The following is a 20681-nucleotide window of genomic DNA, read 5'->3' as shown; positions in this document are numbered from 1 at the left end:
GGTCAATCACTAGTGTGAAAACTGCGCCAGTGGTGCGCACAGATCCTGTGTAACATCTTCCCTACTGGCGTTTTGATGTTCATGAGTTACGTCTACAGTGAGTCCAGTTACATGCACACAATACGATGATTGTGTATAGTCAGGTTAATATAATAGTTCGTTTTAAAACGTTTACATGTTTTGCAAGAACGATTTTCCTAAACATGTTTGCATGGACGCATCTGAAATCAGGCTACCTGATGGTACTTCAATAAATTCCAAAAATTGTCAATAAAAGTTCTACCACCGAGATCATGTTATTTTTGCCAAGTCTATTTGATTCTGAGTTGGGACATAAAGTTTGTATGTGAACTATTTGTAAATTGCATAATTCCAGAGTCACTCGCGCATAAGAGGTGGGTTGCGCTACCGGTGCTAGCACATGCGCAGACCAGATACTCCAATTAAACTGGTTAGATGTGATGATAATTCGAAAGATTACTAAAAAAAACAAAAAGCAGGGTTTAATCGGTGTATGCTTCTATTTTGACTTTACGACGATTAAGATAAACAGATTAAAGTGTTTACTTGACTATTGCCGTACTCGGCCAACTGCCATAATCCGTTTAATATCGAATTATTAGTGCGCATGTAAACGTACTCACTAGTGACACCTTCATATACAGTCAATGGCAGGGTCATCACTAGTTGCCACAGCCACAAAGTCGTAGTTATGGCTAAACCCCGCCTATTTCTTCAATTTATCTTCTTAAAATCAGATGTTAAATCTAAACACCACTGCTAACCTTTTAATGCATAACATTTAAATTAAGACCAAAAACTAATTTTAGTTTTCATGAATTTTTAAGATGTACACAATTTTGACTTTGTGGCTGTGGTAACTAGTGACAACCCAACGTCAGTGACAAGTTCCTTAGCACAGCTTTCATTTACTGCCTCTTATACATTTACCACATTTGTGAAGGATGGTTTTGTTCTCTTTTTAACAAAAATATATGCCTTATAGAAATAGGACATGTTAATCACAAAACATAGAGTGACTGCAGAACAGCTGTTCTTAATTTAATCTAGGGTGTCGACTGTGCAAACCACAAGGTTGAGGAATGTGTAGGAAAAATGCTGAATAACAAGAAAACAGGAAATGAGGAATGTGTAAAAAATTCTGAATAACAAGAAAACAGGAACTGAGGAATGTGTAGAAACCGACAACTCAGGTCAATCTTCACAAACACCATTCCGGACATCTGAATCCTGATTGCTGTGGGGCTGGCACCAGTCTGGGCACCACCGATAGGCTAGCAAGTTTAAACCACGCTAAGCCTCTAATTACAGGCCAACTCTAAAGTTGGAACTATCTCTGTCACAGTATAAAAGAAGATGTCTGTACTATTTCAGTCAGTTCTCTGCTTTACCCTGCGTGGTGATACAGTGAACCCGTATATACGAAAATTGCATTTACCATTTATTGCTTATGTTAAATAAAAACTCTTAAAGTATATTCGGTGACTCTGAATCACATTTTATCCTGATACCAGATTTGATTGACGCAACCCTTTACACACTGCAGATAGATATTTAGGAAACGGGGAGCATCTAACACAGCATCGTGCATATGCGAATCATCTACCTGCTACAGGTAATCTACATATATTCAATCGCTGTTTCTCTGACATATACCAGGCGGCATATTTTTGGTAGTAGTCGATGTTAGCCTACAGACTACGGATATGGGATACATCACATCCTCGCAGAAACCGATGTTCGTATCACTAACTGGACCAGTAGTGAAGATATCTATGTCTGAATTTGACAAATCCAACATTTGGAAATGAAGTTAATTTCATGTGTTTGCGCCGGTGGTTGGGCTTCTTACTTTTTTCAGGAATATGGCATCGGGACCAGGTTTCAGTGATGAAAAGAATGAGACATTGTGCGAGAGGTACAGTAACATCTAATAAGTAATGGTTGGACACGTCATTGTCTATAACTATATCATCAAAGTGATTTGATTAGTGTTGTCGTCTGAAAATTAAATTAATTCAACGTCAACATGAGAAATAACACCCTAATAAAGCTTTGACTTTTGTACTGTACATTTTACATTGACTGTTGACAGTGGGCTAACCACTCCCTCAGTGGACTATATTTGAGTTAATTCGTAAAACCAGGAAACGGCAAGTGTGGAAATTCTAAAAACATCTCTGCTCAACTGTAGCCTATGCCACATGCCAAATGTTATTCTGGCTTTAGGGCCTCTTTCTTCAACAGTAAATGTACCACGCTTCCAATTGCATCTTGGTGCATGGATTTGTTTACAGAAAATGATGGTGTACCGGGAAGGAGGGGCTATGATTTCTTAATCCGGCCCTGATCACATATAACATAGACTGCCTTCTACAGTGTACTGTATAAACCTTGAAATTGAACCTTGAATGTGATGCCTCTATCCACCACTAGATGGCCATCCCTAACAGCTGAAACCATGTGAAAGGTAGAAGTACCATCCAAGACTAAATGGGTGAAAAAATGTAAATTATGACAACATTGAAGGTTGTGCAATGTAACAGGAATATTTAGACTCAGGGATGCCACCCGTTAGATAAAATACGGAACGGAATAAACGTTTTGTTTTCGAGGTGATAGTTTCCGGATTAGTCAAAGGTATATGGTTTAGAGAGAAATAGTCGACTGTGTTATAATTCCTGTAATAACTTGCGGCTGAATTTGAAAGGGGTTCCTTCGTTATTTTACCGTTCATGTCTTCCATAGAGAATGTCTTGATCTACTTCAAATAAGGTCTGTGTTTCGTGCAGGGTTAAACCGCCTCGACGTTTTGATACCCGTGTAAATCTCACTAGGATAAGGTAACGTTTGTCAACATATTTTCATAAATCCACTCTACAATTTTTTTTATCTTCGCTTATATTTAGCCAATATTGATCAGAGTTACCTTGTCCTATGGATATCTACACAGTTATAAAATTGGCACAGTGATGTAAGCCTACACGAAACACAGACCTTATTTTAAGTGAATCTAAAAATATCCTATGGAATAAATATAGGAACCGCTTTTCAGATTTTGCTAGGTGTCATGGGAATTATGACTCGCACTTTGGTTGTCAATTCTTACCATGCCCATTATTAAAATAGGATTTCCTGCATATAGAAATTAAAGTTTTTGTTTTCAACATTCATCACAGGTAACTTAAACTCTATTTTTATTCAAACAGTTGAGAGTATTTGTCTCCTAAGCAGACTCTTCAGTATCATTGTCACTTCAGAGCTGTGTGCGTGTGTATTTATGTATTATATTAAGTTAAAATAAAAGTGTTCATTGTTCATTCAGTATTGTTGCAATTGTCATTATTACAAAAATGTGTGTTTGTGTGTGTATGATATATATATATATATATTTTATTTTTATTTTTATAAATCGGCCGATTAATCGGTATCGGCTTTTTTTGTCCCCCAATAATCGATATCGGTATCGGCATTGAAAAATCATAATCTGTTGACCTCTACAACAAGCACACACACACACACACACACACACACACACACACACACACACACACACACACACACACACACACACACACACACACACACACACACACACACACACACACACACACACACACACACAGTCTATTCAGTGTAATTGAATAGACCAGGGATTAGCTAGGCTACGGTTTATAAAATCAGGTTACTGTATGTAGGGCGAAAGGGTAGAGTGGAAAATGAAGACTGTGTCACGCCCTGGCCTTAGTTATCTTTGTTTTCTTTATTATTTTAGTTAGGTCAGGGTGTGACATGGGGGATGTTTGTGTGTTTTTGTCTATGTCTAAACGTTAGTAGCTTGTGTCTGCACTTTCGTTTTGTAGCTTCACGGTCGTTTATTGTTTTGTATAGTTTGTCAGTGTTCTTCGTTTCGTCTTCGTTAAAATAAAAGAAGATGTATTCACTTCACGCTGCGCCTTGGTCCACTCTCTCACCGAAAGACGATCGTGACAGAATTACCCACCACAAAAGGACCAAGCAGCGTGTTAAGCAGCAGCAGGAGCAACATACATAGGATTCATGGACTTGGGAGGAGATACTGAATGGTAAGGGACCTTGGGCACAACCGGGAGAATATCGCCTCCCTCGTGAAGAGCTGGAGGCAGCTAAAGCCGAGAGGAGGCGATATGAGGAGGCAGCACAGAAGCGAGGCTGGAAGCCCGAGAGTCAAACCCAAAACTTTCTTGGGGGGGCGGCTACAACGGAGTGTGGCGAAGTCAGGTAGGAGACCTGCGCCAACTCCCTGTGCTTACCGTGAAGAGCGACATACCAGCTCCTCGTATCGGCCGGGCTAGATTGGGCATTGAGCCAGGTGCCATGAAGCCGGCTCAACGCGTCTGGTCTCCAGTGCGTCTCCTCGGGCCGGCATACATGGCACCAGCCTTACGCATGGTGTCCCCGGTTCGCCAACACAGCCGTGCTACGGGGAGCATTCAACCAGGTAAGGTTGGGCAGGCTCAGTGCTCAAGGGAGCCAGCATGCCTGCACGGTCCGGTATATCCGGCGCAACGCACCAAGCCTCCTGTGCGTCTCCAGAGTCCTGTGCGTCCTGTTGCTGCTCCCCGCACTAGCCTTGAGGTGCGTGTCCTTAGCCCGGTACCTCCAGTTCCGGCACCACGCACCAGGCCTACAGTGCGCCTCAGCCGGCCAGAGTCTGCCGTCTGCCCAGCGCCGTCTGCACTGTCCGTCTGCCCAACGCCGTCTGAGCTGTCCGTCTGCCAAGCGCCGCCTGCGCTGCCCGTCTGCCAAGCGCCGCCAGAGCCGCCCGCCAGTCAGGAGCAGCCAGAGCCGCCCGCCAGTCAGGAGCAGCCAGAGCCGCCCGCCAGTCAGGAGCAGCCAGAGCCGCCCGCCAGTCAGGAGCAGCCAGAGCCGCCCGCCAGTCAGGAGCAGCCAGAGCCGTCTGCCAGTCATGAGCTGCCCTTCAGTCCGGAGCTGCCCTTCAGTCCGGAGCTGCCCTTCAGTCCGGAGCTGCCCTTCAGTCCGGAGCTGCCCCTCAGTCCGGAGCTGCCCCTCAGTCCGGAGCTGCCCCTCAGTCCGGAGCTGCCCTTCAGTCCGGAGCTGCCCCTCAGTCCAGAGTTACCCCTCAGTCCGGAGCTGCCCCTCCATCCAGTGGCGCCCTCTAGGATGGTATTCAGTCCAGGACTCGCTGAAAGGGTCGCCGCTCCAGAGGCGCCACCAAAGCGGGTAGTGACTATGGTGAAGTGGGGGTCACGCTCCGCACCCGAGCCGCCGCCATAAGAAGGCCCACCCGGACCCTCCCCTTCTGTATCAGGTTTGCGGCCGGAGTCCGCACCTTTGGGGTGGGGTACTGTCACGCCCTGGCCTTAGTTATCTTTGTTTTCTTTATTATTTTAGTTAGGTCAGGGTGTGACATGGGAGATGTTTGTGTGTTTTTGTCTATGTCTAAACGTTAGTAGCTTGCGTCTGCACTTTCGTTTTGTAGCTTTACGTTCGTTTGTTGTTTTGTATAGTTTGTCAGTGTTCTTCGTTTCGTCTTCGTTAAAATAAAAGTAGATGTATTCACTTCACGCTGCGCCTTGGTCCACTCTCTCACCGAAAGACGATCGTGACAGACTGATTATATAGTGGATTATTATTCATGTTGATAATAAATATCAAGGCTGTTATGAAGGAAGCAGGCCCATGTTTACAGTGGGCTATTTTAGGATGTCTTGGACTCAAACCGCCATCTTTGTTTTCTCTCAGATAACATGTCATCAATCCTGCTCCTGCTGAGCACCCCGTGTGGAGAGGAGGGGAGGATGGGAGAGGAGGAGAGGGGAGGAGGGGACAGGAGATGAGGAGAGAAGGGAGGAGGGGAGAGAAGAGGGGAGGAGAGGCTGGGGTTGGAGGGGAGGGGAGGATAGGATAGGAGAGGAGGAGAGGAGGGGACAGGAGAGGAGGAGAGAAGGGAGGAGGGGAGAGAGGAGGGGAGGAGAGGCTGGGGTTAGAGGAGAAGAGGGGAGGGGAGGAGGGGAGAGGGGAGGCTAGTGTTGGAGGGGAAACACAGCCTATATAGTGGTGATGTGCTATTTGATGTGTTTTAGAGCAGTGTGTGTTTGGGTTTTGTCTCTGTGTGTGTGTGTGTGTGTGTGTGTTAGAGAGAGTGTGTGTGGGCATGCACCCATGTGTCTCAGACTTCAGCAAGGGGAAGGGGTGTGTATTGCACTTGGGAAATCAGCAGCACTGTACTAGTGTAAACCCACTTTCTCTAAAGCAGTGCTCTGTCCTCCCCAGTCCCCCTGCAGCCTCCACACATTCCTGCTGTGTTTTCATACATGCGGGTTAGCTCAGTCCCACCTTGTCTGGGCATTTCATCTGGATAAAGGAGCCTTTCTCTCTGTCAGGACCACTGGAGCTGAAGATCAGTTAAGTCTTCTGCTGTTCAGAAACCCACTGCTACACTAAGTGTGCGTCACAAATGGCACCCTAATACCTATTAAAGTACGCTATATAGGAAATAGGGTGCCATTTGGGATGCATGTAAATCTCTGCATGTTGTAGCCCTAAAAAGGTAGAAATGTCTGTCTGAGATTGCTATGCTGAGAATGCGTGCTAGATGCAAACTAAAAGCTCACCTGTTCAACCCTCAGTAGTATACCCACAACTGATGTACTATGTATGAAGAGCAAGAGGTCGTATGTGCTGTAATCAAGAAGAACGACAGGAGGACGTGTGTTACTTACGAGCGTCTTGTAACAACTTCTCCCTGACACTATCAGAGGTGCACTTCTTACACGTCTTGATGGCCACAGACAGAGCAGGGTTTTCCTACAGAGAGAAATAAAACATCAGAAAATGGTAGTTTAAATAAATCAAGTCTAAGAGGATTGAGTGGCACGTTCTGACCTTAGTTCCTTTTTAATGTCTTTGTGTTAGGTTGGTCAGGGCGTGAGTTGGGGTGGGTAGTCTATGTTCTTTTTTCTATGTTGTTTTATTTCTATGTGTTTGGCCTGGCATGGTTTTCAATCAGAGCTAGGTATCGTTCGTTGTCTCTGATTGAGAATCATACTTTGGTAGCCTGTTTTCCCCGTTTTGGTTGTGGGTGTTTATTTTCTGTATAGTGTCTGTTCACCTTGCAGAACTGTTTCGTTTTCTCCTCGTTGTTATTTTGTGTAGTGTTCAGTTTTACGATTAAAATTATGACGAACACTTACCACGCTGCATTTGGGTCCTCCTCTCCTTCCACCAACGAAAGCCGTTACACAGAGAGGTGTGTCATCCAGAGAAATTGACTTCCTGCACAGAAGCACGTATCATTGAGCATTACATTACACCATACAAGGATGAAGGGAAATGACTCACAACCAGGCGATTATATTCTATTGACATACAGTAATACGACGACAGTGAGGACATGTTGAACCAAAAGCAAATATGCTTTATGAACACGGGCCCAGAAGTTTAGGAGGTAGTCAAATAAAAGACTGGTCTTCCCTAAATGTTCTTGTATGATTGATTTTCTTAGTGAAAGCACTGTCTATGTACATAACCCACACCTGGATGGGATGAAAGATGACTTTCTCTACCACTTTAACCTGGGGACCTCCACACACAACCTGCCTGCCATGTTTGGGGACGTCAAAGTAAGATTACTGATTCATTCATTAGGCTACTAGCTAGATTGCATCAGTAAATGGACATTCATAACATCCTATTTCCTGCATTCAATATGGTCAGCTTTTCCGTATTCATCACATATTGGTCATATTTCCCAGATACAGATTAAGCCTAGTCCTGGACTAAAAAAAAACCTTTCAATGGACGTTCACCATAGAACATTTTAATCCAGGACTAGGTTTAATGTATTGTTGTCTCTACCTTCTTGCCCTTTGTGCTGTTGTATGCGCCCAATAATTGTTTGTACCATGTTTTGTGCTTCTATCATGTTGCTACCATGTTGCTGCCATGCTATGTTGTTGTCTTAGGTCTCTCTTCATGTAGTGTTGTAGTGTCTCTCTTCCCGCAGGAGGCCTTTTGCCTTTTGGTAGGCCGTCATTCTAAATAAGAATTTTTTCTTAACTGACCTGCCTAGTTAAATAACGGTTAAATAAAAATTAAAAATAACGTAAGCTTAATCTGGTTTCAGGAAAGCAGCCCTGTATTTCTTTTGACTTTTTGTATTAATTCCAAGGACGTTAACATTTACATGGTCTGTTCTTATGTTCATGTCTCAGTTTGTGTGTGTTGGGGGCAGTCCCTGGAGAATGAAGTCCTTCATAGAGTACATTGCTAGAGAGCTGAGTCTGGAGGACCCCAAGGCTGAGTACCCCAACATCTGTGCAGGAACTGACCGCTATGCCATGTACAAGATTGGCCCTGTGCTGTCCGTCAGCGTATGTGAAGAAATACAATACCACTAGCCATTTCAATCACTTCTGCTTTATTATAGTGTCACTAGATGTTAGTAGGTTTAACACGGGTTTAAATCACTTGTAGTTTATTATAGAGTCACTAGATGTTAGTAGGTTTAACACAGGTTTCAATCACTTGTAGTTTATTATAGAGTCACTAAATGTTAGTAGGTTTAACACGGGTTTCAATCACTTGTAGTTTATTATAGAGTCACTAGATGTTAGTAGGTTTAACACGGATTGCGTCTCAAATGGTACTCACTACTTTGGACAAGGGCTCTGGACAAAGGCCGTCACGAGGTAATATGCTGCTATTTGGGACGCACTCACGATGTTGCACCTTTGGGTGGAATTGTAATCGATGTCCTGGGTTTGAAAGGTAATATAAAGTAATAGAGAAGGTTTCTTTGTCAAATAAATGGACGTGTTAGTGTAGCAGTGTGTTCTGCCGAACAGACTGAATTGAGTGGCTTAATCAGTGTCGTCCTTCTAACGCAATCGCGTTGCCATGAACTAGTGCAGACAAGGTCGCCACGCCATCTGACGTGAGACTGTGGTGGTGTAATGTGGTACATCTATGACATCACGTGTCTCTCTCTTTGTTTTTCAGCATGGCATAGGTATCCCCTCCATCGCCATCATGTTACACGAGCTCATCAAGCTCCTCTACCATGCTCGCTGCACTGATGTTACCATCTTTCGCATTGGGACCTCTGGTGGATTAGGTAGGCCTAGAGAGTTTATTTAGACGTTTTCTGTCTGCTTGTACTTCTCAAGTGCTTTGGATATGATTGAATTCCTTTCTGATTAACCACAGCACATCTGAATCCCACTGTAGTCAAACTAGTAATAACACTAATATGGGGTGTTTAAATCAATCAATCAATTAAAGTCCTTTGATTCATCAAAATATGTGTTCCAAACATCACCCTATTCCCTATATATTTATTTATTTAACCAGGCAAGTCAGCTAATTCTTATTCACAATCACGGCCTACCCCGGCTCTATGGGACTCCCAATCACAGCCAGATATGATGCAGCCTGGATTCGAACCAGGGACTGCAGTGATGCCTCTTGCACTGAGATGCAGTGCCTTAGACCGCTGCGCCACTCGGGAACCCTAAAGTAGTGTACTTTATAGGGAATAGGGTGCCATTTGGGACACAGGCCTAAAACAAGCCATATTTGCTGTACGTTGTCCATCCACTCTGTTCCCCTTTCTCTCTCCCGGCCTCGAGCCTGGCACGGTTGTTGTCACCAAGCAGTCAGTAGACGCCACCTTCCTGCCCAGGCTGGAGCAGGTCATCCTGGGGAATACTGTGGTGCGCAGCACAGACCTGCACCAAGGTCTGGCTGAAGAGCTGCTCCAGTGTAGCAAGGACCTGGGTCAATTTGAGACGGTCATTGGAAACACTATGTGCACAATGGATTTCTATGAAGGTGTTGGTTTTTATACGCTACTTCACTTTTCTGCTTGTTGTCTGCCAATCTGTCTTTAAAAAAAAATATTATGCTGTGTTAACATGATACCTGGTCTATCTATGCTCCTGTCAACTCCATTGCTGTCATTGTGAAGCCCAACATGTTAGGCATGACAATGAGTGAGTTGGCATGATGGCACAAACAGACTGTCACTCAGGTTATATTGATGTGCCCTACTAGAGTTACTGTGTGTAGCTAGCTGGTATTTTGTGTGTCCAGGACAAGCGCGTCTGGATGGGGCCTTCTGCTCCTACACAGAGAAGGATAAGCAGGACTACCTGACCAAGGCCTATGAGTCTGGGGTTCGTAACATCGAGATGGAGTCTTCCGTGTTTGCTGCCATGTGTCAACTCAGCGGTCTGAAAGGTACACCACTGGTGTAGTTGTAGCTATCCATGATGACTGTACAAGCCATATTAACAGTGTTATTCACAGACATAAAGCTTTTTTAAATAAAGAAACAAAACCTTTGACTTTATATGCATTAAAGATGAAATAAAGATGCATATGTATTTGAATAGATGTATTAAATATATGTGTTTTACATCATATTCATTCACTTGAAGGTCCTAATGTTGAACCTTTTGGTAGGATCAAAGTTCACTATCGTGTTGCTGGTAAATAAATAGTTGTGTTGTCATGCCAACTCCCTGTCTCATGTTTGAGGAGTTGACATGATACTGTAGCAGACTGGCACTCAGGACTAGTAAATAATCAATCTCTGTCCTCTGTCTCTGTGTCCCTCTGAAGCGGCCGTGGTGTGTGTGACGCTATTGGACCGTCAGAAAGGTGACCAGCGGAACAGCTCTCATGAAGTTCTCCACAGCTACCAACAACGTCCTCAGATACTGGTCGGTCACCTGATCAAGAAGATGCTCCAAGCCTCAGCCTCTAGCAGAAGCTAGGCTCTTGCATTTTAGCATTCTGATGTTATGTGAATTATGAAAGGCCTCTTGTATACAAAACATGAAGATCACTTTCCTAATATTGAGTTACCCCCCCCACACAACTTTGCAGTTCTTGACAAACAACGGTGCTCCAGGCACCTACTACCATGACCCGTTCAAAGGCACGTTTGTCTTGCCCATTCACCATCTGAATGGCACACATAGACAATCCATGTCTCAATTGTCTTAATGTTTAAAAATCCTTCTTTAACCCGTCTCCTCCACTTCATCTACACTGATTGAAGTGGATTTAACATGTGACATCAATAAGGGATCATAGCTTTCATCTGGATTCACCTGGTCAGTCTGTCATGGAAAGAGCAGCTGTTCTTAATGTTTTGTATACTAGGTGTAAGTGTAGTCGAGGGCAGCACTGTCCTTCATTCCATATAGCCTGGCTGCTTTCACTATGTATTTTCGCAATCATTCTCAATAGCAATCATTCTCAATAGCAATCATTCACAATAGCAATCATTGACCGTATAGAAGACAATATATATCTACCGTATCTATTGTTTCTGGTTTGTAGCTAAGTGTAACCAAATTAGTATAGTAATCATGAGAAACATCAAACACACCTCTTACTTGACACCACCTCTGTTTTTATACCAAATAAACCAATGCTGGGTGAAGTAAAGTAACTTGTTCCATAAGTTGTTGCTTTGTGTAGAAACATTAGAAAATATATTATACACAGTTTGTTTTTTAAACTCCTTGATCTTTTTTTAACCCCAAGCCTTTAAGATGAAATGTTTTGTTTGAATTCACCAGTATGTATATTTTAGTTTTATATGCTGTAGCTATGGTAACGAGCAAGTTATGAATATTAAAGATAAGACTTCTCTGCACATCTTTAGCTACTTTGAACACTGCATTGTACTGTACTATCAAATGTTGCTCTGAAACCATCATCATACATTCAGCGTGTTGTCCTGTTACTGAGACAATATGTAACTGAGTGCTTTTAATGTCACCTAATGAGTAATAAAACCACATATACTGTAAATATTTCAGTGTGATTAAAATGGGTTTCTGTCATCAACATTAGGAAGCAGCTAGTGGGGATCCTTAATAAATACAGATACAGAAGCCGTCCCTGTAGGGCACATTTTCTCAGTTTATTCTATATTAGTTAATGAACGTGAATAACAGCAGTCTAAATTAGCACAAAGTTAGCGAAACCCGCCGCCTTGACTTGCCTGTGCACATAAGGGGTACTTTATTATGCAACTTGTGTTCGGAGACTGTTGTGGTTGTAGGGCCCGTGTGGCTCAGTTGGTAGAGCATGGCGCTTGCAACGCCAGGGTTGTGGGTTCATTCCCCACGGGGGGACCAGGATGAATATGTATGAACTTTCCAATTTGTAAGTCGCTCTGGATAAGAGCGTCTGCTAAATGACTTAAATGTAGTGTGGAATGGGAAAATTGAGTGGCTGTTTATTTTTGAAGTGTATTTATTTGAGTTATCCTTATTTTGTTATAAGCTATTTGCCTATCGAGGCTTAGTCATGATGGCGGGCTTCATTCCAAGATGTTGGCTGTTTGTTGATACAAGGCTGAGAGGACTTTCCTATGCTAATGTAAGGGACTGCCAAAGTGTAACCATGTATTTTCAGAGATGCAGTAGGTTAAATAAGTCGTCGTCGTCCCCCCCCCCATTGATTTTGACTTTCAAGTTGCACATTGTGAAGATAGCCTATTTAATTTAGTGTACTATGGTGCACATCCTCTCCTTGCTCCAAGACGTATGAGCTGATCTGGGATCTGCCCTAATAGGCCTGTACATTTCTCTGCTCTTATACAAAAAATATATATATTTGGATGACAAATGTTGTCTTGTGAAGTGTCATTTTACACCAAAAGCAGCTCAAATGCTGACTATACCTCAAATTCGAACCTTGCATTATTAAAATCTGTAAAAATTAAACCTCGCCATGTAATCCAGTTTACATGTAAGAATAAAACAGCAATTTGAGTCACACTGCGTAAACGAGAAACCAGAGACAATAACCATTCAAGTGGTCATTCACTAGTGTGAAAACTGCGCCAGTGGTGCGCACAGATCGTGTGTAACATCTTCCCTACTGGCGTTTTGATGTTCATGAGTTACGTCTACAGTGAGTCCAGTTACATGCACACAATACGATTATTGTGTATAGTCAGATTAATATAATAGTTCGTTTTAAAACGTTTACATGTTTTGCAAGAACGATTTTCCTAAACATGTTTGCATGGACGCATCTGAAATCAGGCTACCTGATGGGACTTCAATAAATTCCAAAAATTGCCAATAAAAGTTCTACCACCGAGATCATGTTATTTTTGCCAAGTCTATTTGACTCTGAGTTGGGACATAAAGTTTGTATGTGAACTATTTGTAAATTGCATAATTCCAGAGTCACTCGCGCATAAGAGGTGGGTTGCGCTACCGGTGCTAGCACATGCGCAGACCAGATACTCAAATTAAACTGGTTAGATGTGATGATAATTCGAAACATTGCTAAAAAAACAAAAAGCAGGGTTTAATCGGTGTATGCTTCTATTTTGACTTTACGACGATTAAGATAAACAGATTAAAGTGTTTACTTGACTATTGCCGTACTCGGCCAACTGCCATAATTCGTTTAATATCGAATTATTAGTGCGCATGTAAACGTACTCACTAGTGACACCTTCATATACAGACAATGGCAGGGTCATCACTAGTTGCCACAGCCACAAAGTCATAGTTATGGCTAAACCCCGCCTATTTCTTCAATTTATCTTCTTAAAATCAGATGTGAAATCTAAACACCACTGCTAACCTTTTAATGCCTATAATTTAAATTAAGACCAAAAACGAATTTTAGTTTTCATGAATTTTTAAGATGTACACAATTTTGACTTTGTGGCTATGGTAACTAGTGACAACCCAACGTCAGTGACAAGTTCCTTAGCACAGCTTTCATTTACTGCCTCTTATACATTTACCACATTTGTGAAGGATGGTTTTGTTCTCTTTTTAACAAAAATATATGCCTTATAGAAATAGGACATGTTAATCACAAAACATAGAGTGACTGCAGAACAGCTGTTCTTAATTTAATCTAGGGTGTCGACTGTGCAAACCACAAGGTTGAGGAATGTGTAGGAAAAATTCTGAATAACAAGAAAACAGGAAATGAGGAATGTGTAAAAAATTCTGAATAACAAGAAAACAGGAACTGAGGAATGTGTAGAAACCGACAACTCAGGTCAATCTTCACAAACACCATTCCGGACATCTGAATCCTGAGTGCTGTGGGGCTGGCACCAGTCTGGGCACCACCGATAGGCTAGCAAGTTTAAACCACGCTATGCCTCTACTGTGACAGGCCAACTCTAAAGTTGGGACTATCTCTGTCACAGTATAAAAGAAGATGTCTGTACTATTTCAGTCAGTTCTCTGCTTTACCCTGCGTGGTGATACAGTGAACCCGTATATACTAAAATTGCATTTACCATTTATTGCTTATGTTAAATAAAAACTCTTAAAGTATATTCGGTGACTGAATCACATTTTATCCTGATACCAGATTTGATTGACGCAACCCTTTACACACTGCAGATAGATATTTAGGAAACGGGGAGCATCTAACACAGCATCGTGCATATGCGAATCATCTACCTGCTACAGGTAATCTACATATATTCAATCGCTGTTTCTCTGACATATACCAGCCGGCATATTTTTGGTAGTAGTCCATGTTAGCCTACAGACTACGGATATGGGATACATCACATCCTCGCAGAAACCGATGTTCGTATCACTAACTGGACCAGTAGTGAAGATATCTATGTCTGAATTTGACTAATCCAACATTTGGAAATGAAGTTAATTTCATGTGTTTGCTCCGGTGTTTGGGCTTCTTACTTTTTTCAGGAATATGGCATCGGGACCAGGTTTCAGTGATGAAAAGAATGAGACATTGTGCGAGAGGTACAGTAACATCTAATAAGTAATGGTTGGACACGTCATTGTCTATAACTATATCATCAAAGTGATTTGATTAGTGTTGTCGTCTGAAAATTAAATTAATTCAACGTCAACATGAGAAATAACACCCTAATAAAGCTTTGACTTTTGTACTGTACATTTTACATTGACTGTTGACAGTGGGCTAACCACTCCCTCAGTGGACTATATTTGAGTTTATTCATAAAACCAGGAAACGGCAGAGTGGCACGTTCTGACCTTAGTTCCTTTTTAATGTCTTTGTGTTAGGTTGTTCAGGGCGTGAGTTGGGGTGGGTAGTCTATGTTCTTTTCTCTATGTTGTTTTATTTCTATGTGTTTGGCCTGGCATGGTTCTCAATCAGAGGCAGGTATCGTTCGTTGTCTCTGATTGAGAATCATACTTAGGTAGCCTGTTTTCCCCGTTTTGGTTGTGGGTGTTTATTTTCTGTATAGTGTCTGTTCACCTTGCAGAACTGTTTCGTTTTCTCCTCGTTGTTATTTTGTGTAGTGTTCAGTTTTTTTATTAAAATTATGACGAACACTTACCACGCTGCATTTTGGTCCTCCTCTCTTTCCACCAACGAAAGCCGTTACACAGAGAGGTGTGTCATCCAGAGAATTTGACTCCCTGCACAGAAGCACGTATCATTGAGCATTACATTACACCATACAAGGATGAAGGAAAATGACTCACAACCAGGCGATTATATTCTATTGACATACAGTAATACGAAGACAGTGAGGACATGTTGAACCAAAAGCAAATGTGCTTTATGAACACGGGCCCAGAAGTTTAGGAGGTAGTCAAATAAAAGACTGGTCTTCCCTAAATGTTCTTGTATGATTGATTTTCTTAGTGAAAGCACTGTCTATGTACATAACCCACACCTGGATGGGATGAAAGATGACTTTCTCTACCACTTTAACCTGGGGACCTCCACACACAATCTGCCTGCCATGTTTGGGGACGTCAAAGTAAGATTACTGATTGATTCAATAGGCTACTAGCTAGATTGCATCAGTAAATGGACATTCATAACATCCTATTTCCTGCATTCAATATGGTCAGCTTTTCTGTATTCATCACACATTGGTCTTATTTCCCTGATACAGATTAAGCCTAGTCCTGGACTAAAAAATAACCTTTCAGTGGACATTCACCATAGAACATGTGTTTTAATCCAGGACTAGGTTTAAAGTATTGTTGTCTCTACCTTCTTGCCCTATGTGCTGTTGTCCGAGCCCAATAATTGTTTGTACCATGTTTTGTGCTGCTATCATGTTGCTACCATGTTGTTGTCATGTTGTGTTGCTGGGTTCAGGAAAGCATCTGAGTTCAGGAAAACAGCCCTGTATTTCTTTTAACTTTTTGTATTCATTCCCAGGACGTTAACATTTACATGGTCTGTTCTTATGTTCATGTCTCAGTTTGTGTGTGTTGGGGGCAGTCCCTGGAGAATGAAGTCCTTCATAGAGTACATTGCTGGAGAGCTGAGTCTGGAGGACCCCAAGGCTGAGTACCCCAACATCTGTGCAGGAACTGACCGCTATGCCATGTACAAGATTGGCCCCGTGCTGTCCGTCAGCGTATGTGAAGAAATACAATACCACTAGCCATTTCAATCACTTCTGTTTTATTATAGTGTCACTAGATGTTAGTAGGTTTAACACGGGTTTCAATCACTTGTAGTTTATTATAGAGTTATTAGATGGTAGTAGGTTTAACACGGGTTTCAATCACTTGTAGTTTATTATAGAGTCACTAGATGTTAGTAGGTTTAACACGGGTTTCAACCACTTGTAGTTTATTAGAGTCACTAGATGTTAGTAAGTTTAACACGGATTGCGTCTCAAATGGTACTCACTACTTTGGACAAGGGCTCTGGACAAAGGCCGTCACGAGGTAATATGCTGCTATTTGGGACGCACTCACGATGTTGCACCTTTGGGTGGAATTGTAATCGATGTCCTGGGTTTGAAAGGTAATATAAAGTAATAGAGAAGGTGTCTTTGTCAAATAAATGGACGTGTTAGTGTAGCAGTGTGTTCTGCCGAACAGACTGAATTGAGTGGCTTAATCAGTGTCGTCCTTCTAACGCAACCGCGTTGCCATGAACTAGTGCAGACGAGGTCGCCACGCTATCTGACGTGAGACTGTGGTGGTGTAATGTGGTACATCTATGACATCACGTGTCTCTCTCTTTGTTTTTCAGCATGGCATAGGTATCCCCTCCATCGCCATCATGTTACACGAGCTCATCAAGCTCCTCTACCATGCTCGCTGCACTGATGTTACCATCTTTCGCATTGGGACCTCCGGTGGATTAGGTAGGCCTAGAGAGTTTATTTAGACGTTTTCTGTCTGGTTGTACTTCTCAAGTGCTTTGGATATGATTGAATTCCTTTCTGATTAACCACAGCACATCTGAATCCCACTGTAGTCAAACTAGTAATAACACTAATATGGGGTGTTTAAATCAATCAATCAATTAAAGTCCTTTGATTCATCTAAATATGTGTCCCAAACGGCACCCTATTCCCTATATATTTATTTATTTATTTAACCTTAATTTAACCAGGCAAGTCAGCTAATTCTTATTCACAATCACGGCCTACCCCGGGTCTATGGGACTCCCAATCTCAGCCAGATATGATGCAGCCTGGATTCGAACCAGGGACTGCAGTGATGCCTCTTGCACTGAGATGCAGTTCCTTAGACCGCTGCGCCACTCGGGAACCCAAAAGTATGGCCCCAAAGTAGTGTACTTTATAGGGAATAGGGTGCCATTTGGGACACAGACCTAAAACAAGCCATACATTGTCCATCCACTCTGTTCCCCTTTCTCTCTCCAGGCCTCGAGCCTGGCACGGTTGTTGTCACCAAGCAGTCAGTAGACGCCACCTTCCTGCCCAGGCTGGAGCAGGTCATCCTGGGGAATACTGTGGTGCGCAGCACAGACCTGCACCAAGGTCTGGCTGAAGAGCTGCTCCAGTGTAGCAAGGACCTGGGTCAATTTGAGACGGTCATCGGAAACACTATGTGTACAATGGATTTCTATGAAGGTGTCGGTTTTTATACGCTGCTTCACTTTTCTGCTTGTTGTCTGCCAATCTGTCTTTAAAAAAAAACGTTATGCTGTGTTAACATGATACCTGGTCTATCTGTGCTCCTGTCAACTACATTGCTGTCATTGTAAAGCCAGACAGGTTAGGCATGACAATGAGTGAGTTGGCATGATGGCACAAACAGACTGTGACTCAGGTGATATTGATGTGCCCTACTAGAGTTACTGTGTGTAGCTAGCTGGTATTCTGTGTGTCCAGGACAAGCACGTCTGGATGGGGCTTTCTGCTCCTACACAGAGAAGGAGAAGCAGGACTACCTGACCAAGGCCTATGAGTCTGGGGTTCGTAACATCGAGATGGAGTCTTCTGTGTTTGCTGCCATGTGTCAACTCAGCGGTCTGAAAGGTACACCACTGGCGTAGTTGTAGCTATCCATGATGACTGTACAAGCCATATTAACAGTGTTATTCACAGACATAAAGCATTTTTAAATAAAGAAACAAAACCTTTGACTTTGTATGCGTTAAAGATGTAATAAAAATGCATATGTATTTGAATAGATGTATTAAATATATGTGTTTTACATCATATTCATTCACTTGAAGGTCCTAATGTTGAACCTTTTGGTAGGATCAAAGTTCAGTATTGTGTTGCTGGTAAATAAATAGTCTGGTCCTTGATCTGTTTGTGTTGTCATGCCAACTCCCTGTCTCATGTTTGAGGAGTTGGCATGATACTGTAGCAGACTGGCCTCAGAACTAGTAAATAATCAATCTCTGTCCTCTGTCTCTGTGTCCCTCTGAAGGGGCCGTGGTGTGTGCGACGCTATTGGACCGTCAGAAAGGTGACCAGCTGAGCAGCTCTCATGAAGTTCTCCACAGCTACCAACAACGTCCTCAGATACTGGTCGGTCACCTGATCAAGAAGATGCTCCAAGCCTCAGCCTCTAGCAGAAGCTAGGCTCTTGCATTTTAGCTTTCTGATGTTATGTGACTTATGAAAGGCCTCTTGTACACAGAGTATACAAAACATGAAGATCACTTTCCTAATATTGAGTTACCATCTGAATGGCACACATAGACAATCCATGTCTCAATTGTCTTAATGTTTAAAAGTCCTTCTTTAACCCGTCTCCTCCACTTCATCTACACTGATTAAAGTGGATTTAACATGTGACATCAATAAGGGATCATAGCTTTCACCTGGATTCACCTGGTCAGTCTGTCATGGAAAGAGCAGGTGTTCTTAATGTTTTGTATACTCGGTGTAAGTGTAGTCGAGGGCAGCACTGTCCTTCATTCCATATAGCCTGGCTGCTTTCACTATGTATTTTCGCAATCATTCTCAATAGCAATCATTCTCAATAGCAATCATTCTCAATAGCAATCATTCTCAATAGCAATCATTGACCGTATAGAAGACAATATATATCTACCGTATCTATTGTTTCTGGTTTGTAGCTAAGTGTAACCAAATTAGTATAGTAATCATGAGAAACATCAAACACACCTCTTACTTGACACCACCTCTGTTTTTATACCAAATAAACCAATGCTGGGTGAAGTAAAGTAACTTGTTCCATAAGTTGTTGCTTTGTGTAGAAACATTAGAAAATATATTATACACAGTTTGTTTTTTAAACTCCTTGATCTTTTTTTAACCCCAAGCCTTTAAGATGAAATGTTTTGTTTGAATTCACCAGTATGTATATTTTAGTTTTATATGCTGTAGCTATGGTAACGAGCAAGTTATGAATATTAAAGATAAGACTTCTCTGCACATCTTTAGCTACTTTGAACACTGCATTGTACTGTACTATCAAATGTTGCTCTGAAACCATCATCATACATTCAGCGTGTTGTCCTGTTACTGAGACAATATGTAACTGAGTGCTTTTAATGTCACCTAATGAGTAATAAAACCACAAATACTGTAAATATTTCAGTGTGATTAAAATGGGTTTCTGTCATCAACATTAGGAAGCAGCTAGTGGGGATCCTTAATAAATACAGATACAGAAGCCGTCCCTGTAGGGGAGGTTTCCCGGACACACATTAAACCTGGACCTGGACGTTAAAGCAAGATCAGTGTAGACTCTCCATGAAACTATCTTTATAGTCCAGGACTAGCTGTGTCCGGGAAACTGGCCCATAGTATCGGGCAGGCCTTGAGATTTCTGTCATGCATATTTCAGTTGATAGACATTGATCATTGATTGACTCATGCCCCTAGCAGCATTGCCTTGTCTCATTGATAAATGCACTAATTCTCTATACCAACATTGTGATGATGCTCCATGTTTCCTCTTTTTAGCTGTGTCTGAAGCCATTTACAAAGTCTGGTAGCCTTTAGCATACGTGAGCTAGGGGCGCGTTCAAGTGGGACCTGTGAATGTGTTTAGGTCATGAATGAGTTCCATAGGTTTATATATCGTAATATGCACTCTATATACAAAAGTATGTGGACAGCCCATCAAATGAGTGGATTCGGCTATTTCAGCCACACCCGTTGCTGACAGGTGTATAAAATCGAGCACACAGCCATGCAATCTCCATAGACAAACATTGGCAGTAGAATGGCCTTATTGAAGAGCTCAGTGACTTTCAATGTGGCACCGTCATAAGATGCCACCTTTCCAGCAAGTCAGTTGGTCAAATTGCTGCCCTGCTAGAGCTAGCCTGGTTAACTGTTCAGTAAGTGCTGTTATTGTGAATTGGAAATGTCTCGAGCAACAACGGCTCAGCCGCGAAGTGGTAGGACACACAAGCGTACAGAACGGGAACGCCAAGTGCCGATG

General features: G+C 42.4%; 2 protein-coding genes across 4 annotated transcripts; both read left to right on the top strand.

The window, feature by feature from the left end:
* Positions 1-390: 390 nt before the first annotated feature.
* LOC139572949 (uridine phosphorylase 1-like) lies at positions 391-11850 on the top strand. Its single transcript, XM_071395846.1, has 8 exons — positions 391-1636; positions 1883-1939; positions 7529-7646; positions 8238-8396; positions 9025-9138; positions 9645-9855; positions 10117-10263; positions 10648-11850. The coding sequence occupies exons 2-8, from the start codon at positions 1887-1889 to the stop codon at positions 10800-10802; spliced, it is 957 nt and encodes a 318-aa protein (XP_071251947.1). The 5' UTR covers positions 391-1636; positions 1883-1886; the 3' UTR covers positions 10803-11850.
* Positions 11851-14262: 2412 nt separating this feature from the next.
* LOC139572948 (uridine phosphorylase 1-like) lies at positions 14263-19821 on the top strand. Of its 3 annotated transcripts, XM_071395842.1 has the most exons (8): positions 14263-14498; positions 14745-14801; positions 15676-15793; positions 16247-16405; positions 17032-17146; positions 17672-17881; positions 18143-18289; positions 18690-19821. In XM_071395842.1, the coding sequence occupies exons 2-8, from the start codon at positions 14749-14751 to the stop codon at positions 18842-18844; spliced, it is 957 nt and encodes a 318-aa protein (XP_071251943.1). In that variant the 5' UTR covers positions 14263-14498; positions 14745-14748; the 3' UTR covers positions 18845-19821. The 3 variants fall into 3 exon arrangements, with proteins under 3 accessions (XP_071251943.1, XP_071251945.1, XP_071251946.1); XM_071395844.1 differs by lacking the exon at positions 15676-15793 and having other exon boundaries at positions 14264-14498; XM_071395845.1 differs by lacking the exons at positions 14263-14498; positions 14745-14801; positions 15676-15793 and adding an exon at positions 15087-15108.
* Positions 19822-20681: the final 860 nt, after the last annotated feature.

Source organism: Salvelinus alpinus, chromosome 4 (assembly GCF_045679555.1).
Source record: "Salvelinus alpinus chromosome 4, SLU_Salpinus.1, whole genome shotgun sequence".
In the NCBI taxonomy this organism is placed as follows: Eukaryota; Metazoa; Chordata; class Actinopteri; order Salmoniformes; family Salmonidae; genus Salvelinus; species Salvelinus alpinus.
The sequence above is the reverse complement of the archived record's forward strand: the minus strand, read 5'-3'. Positions and strand labels throughout refer to the sequence as shown.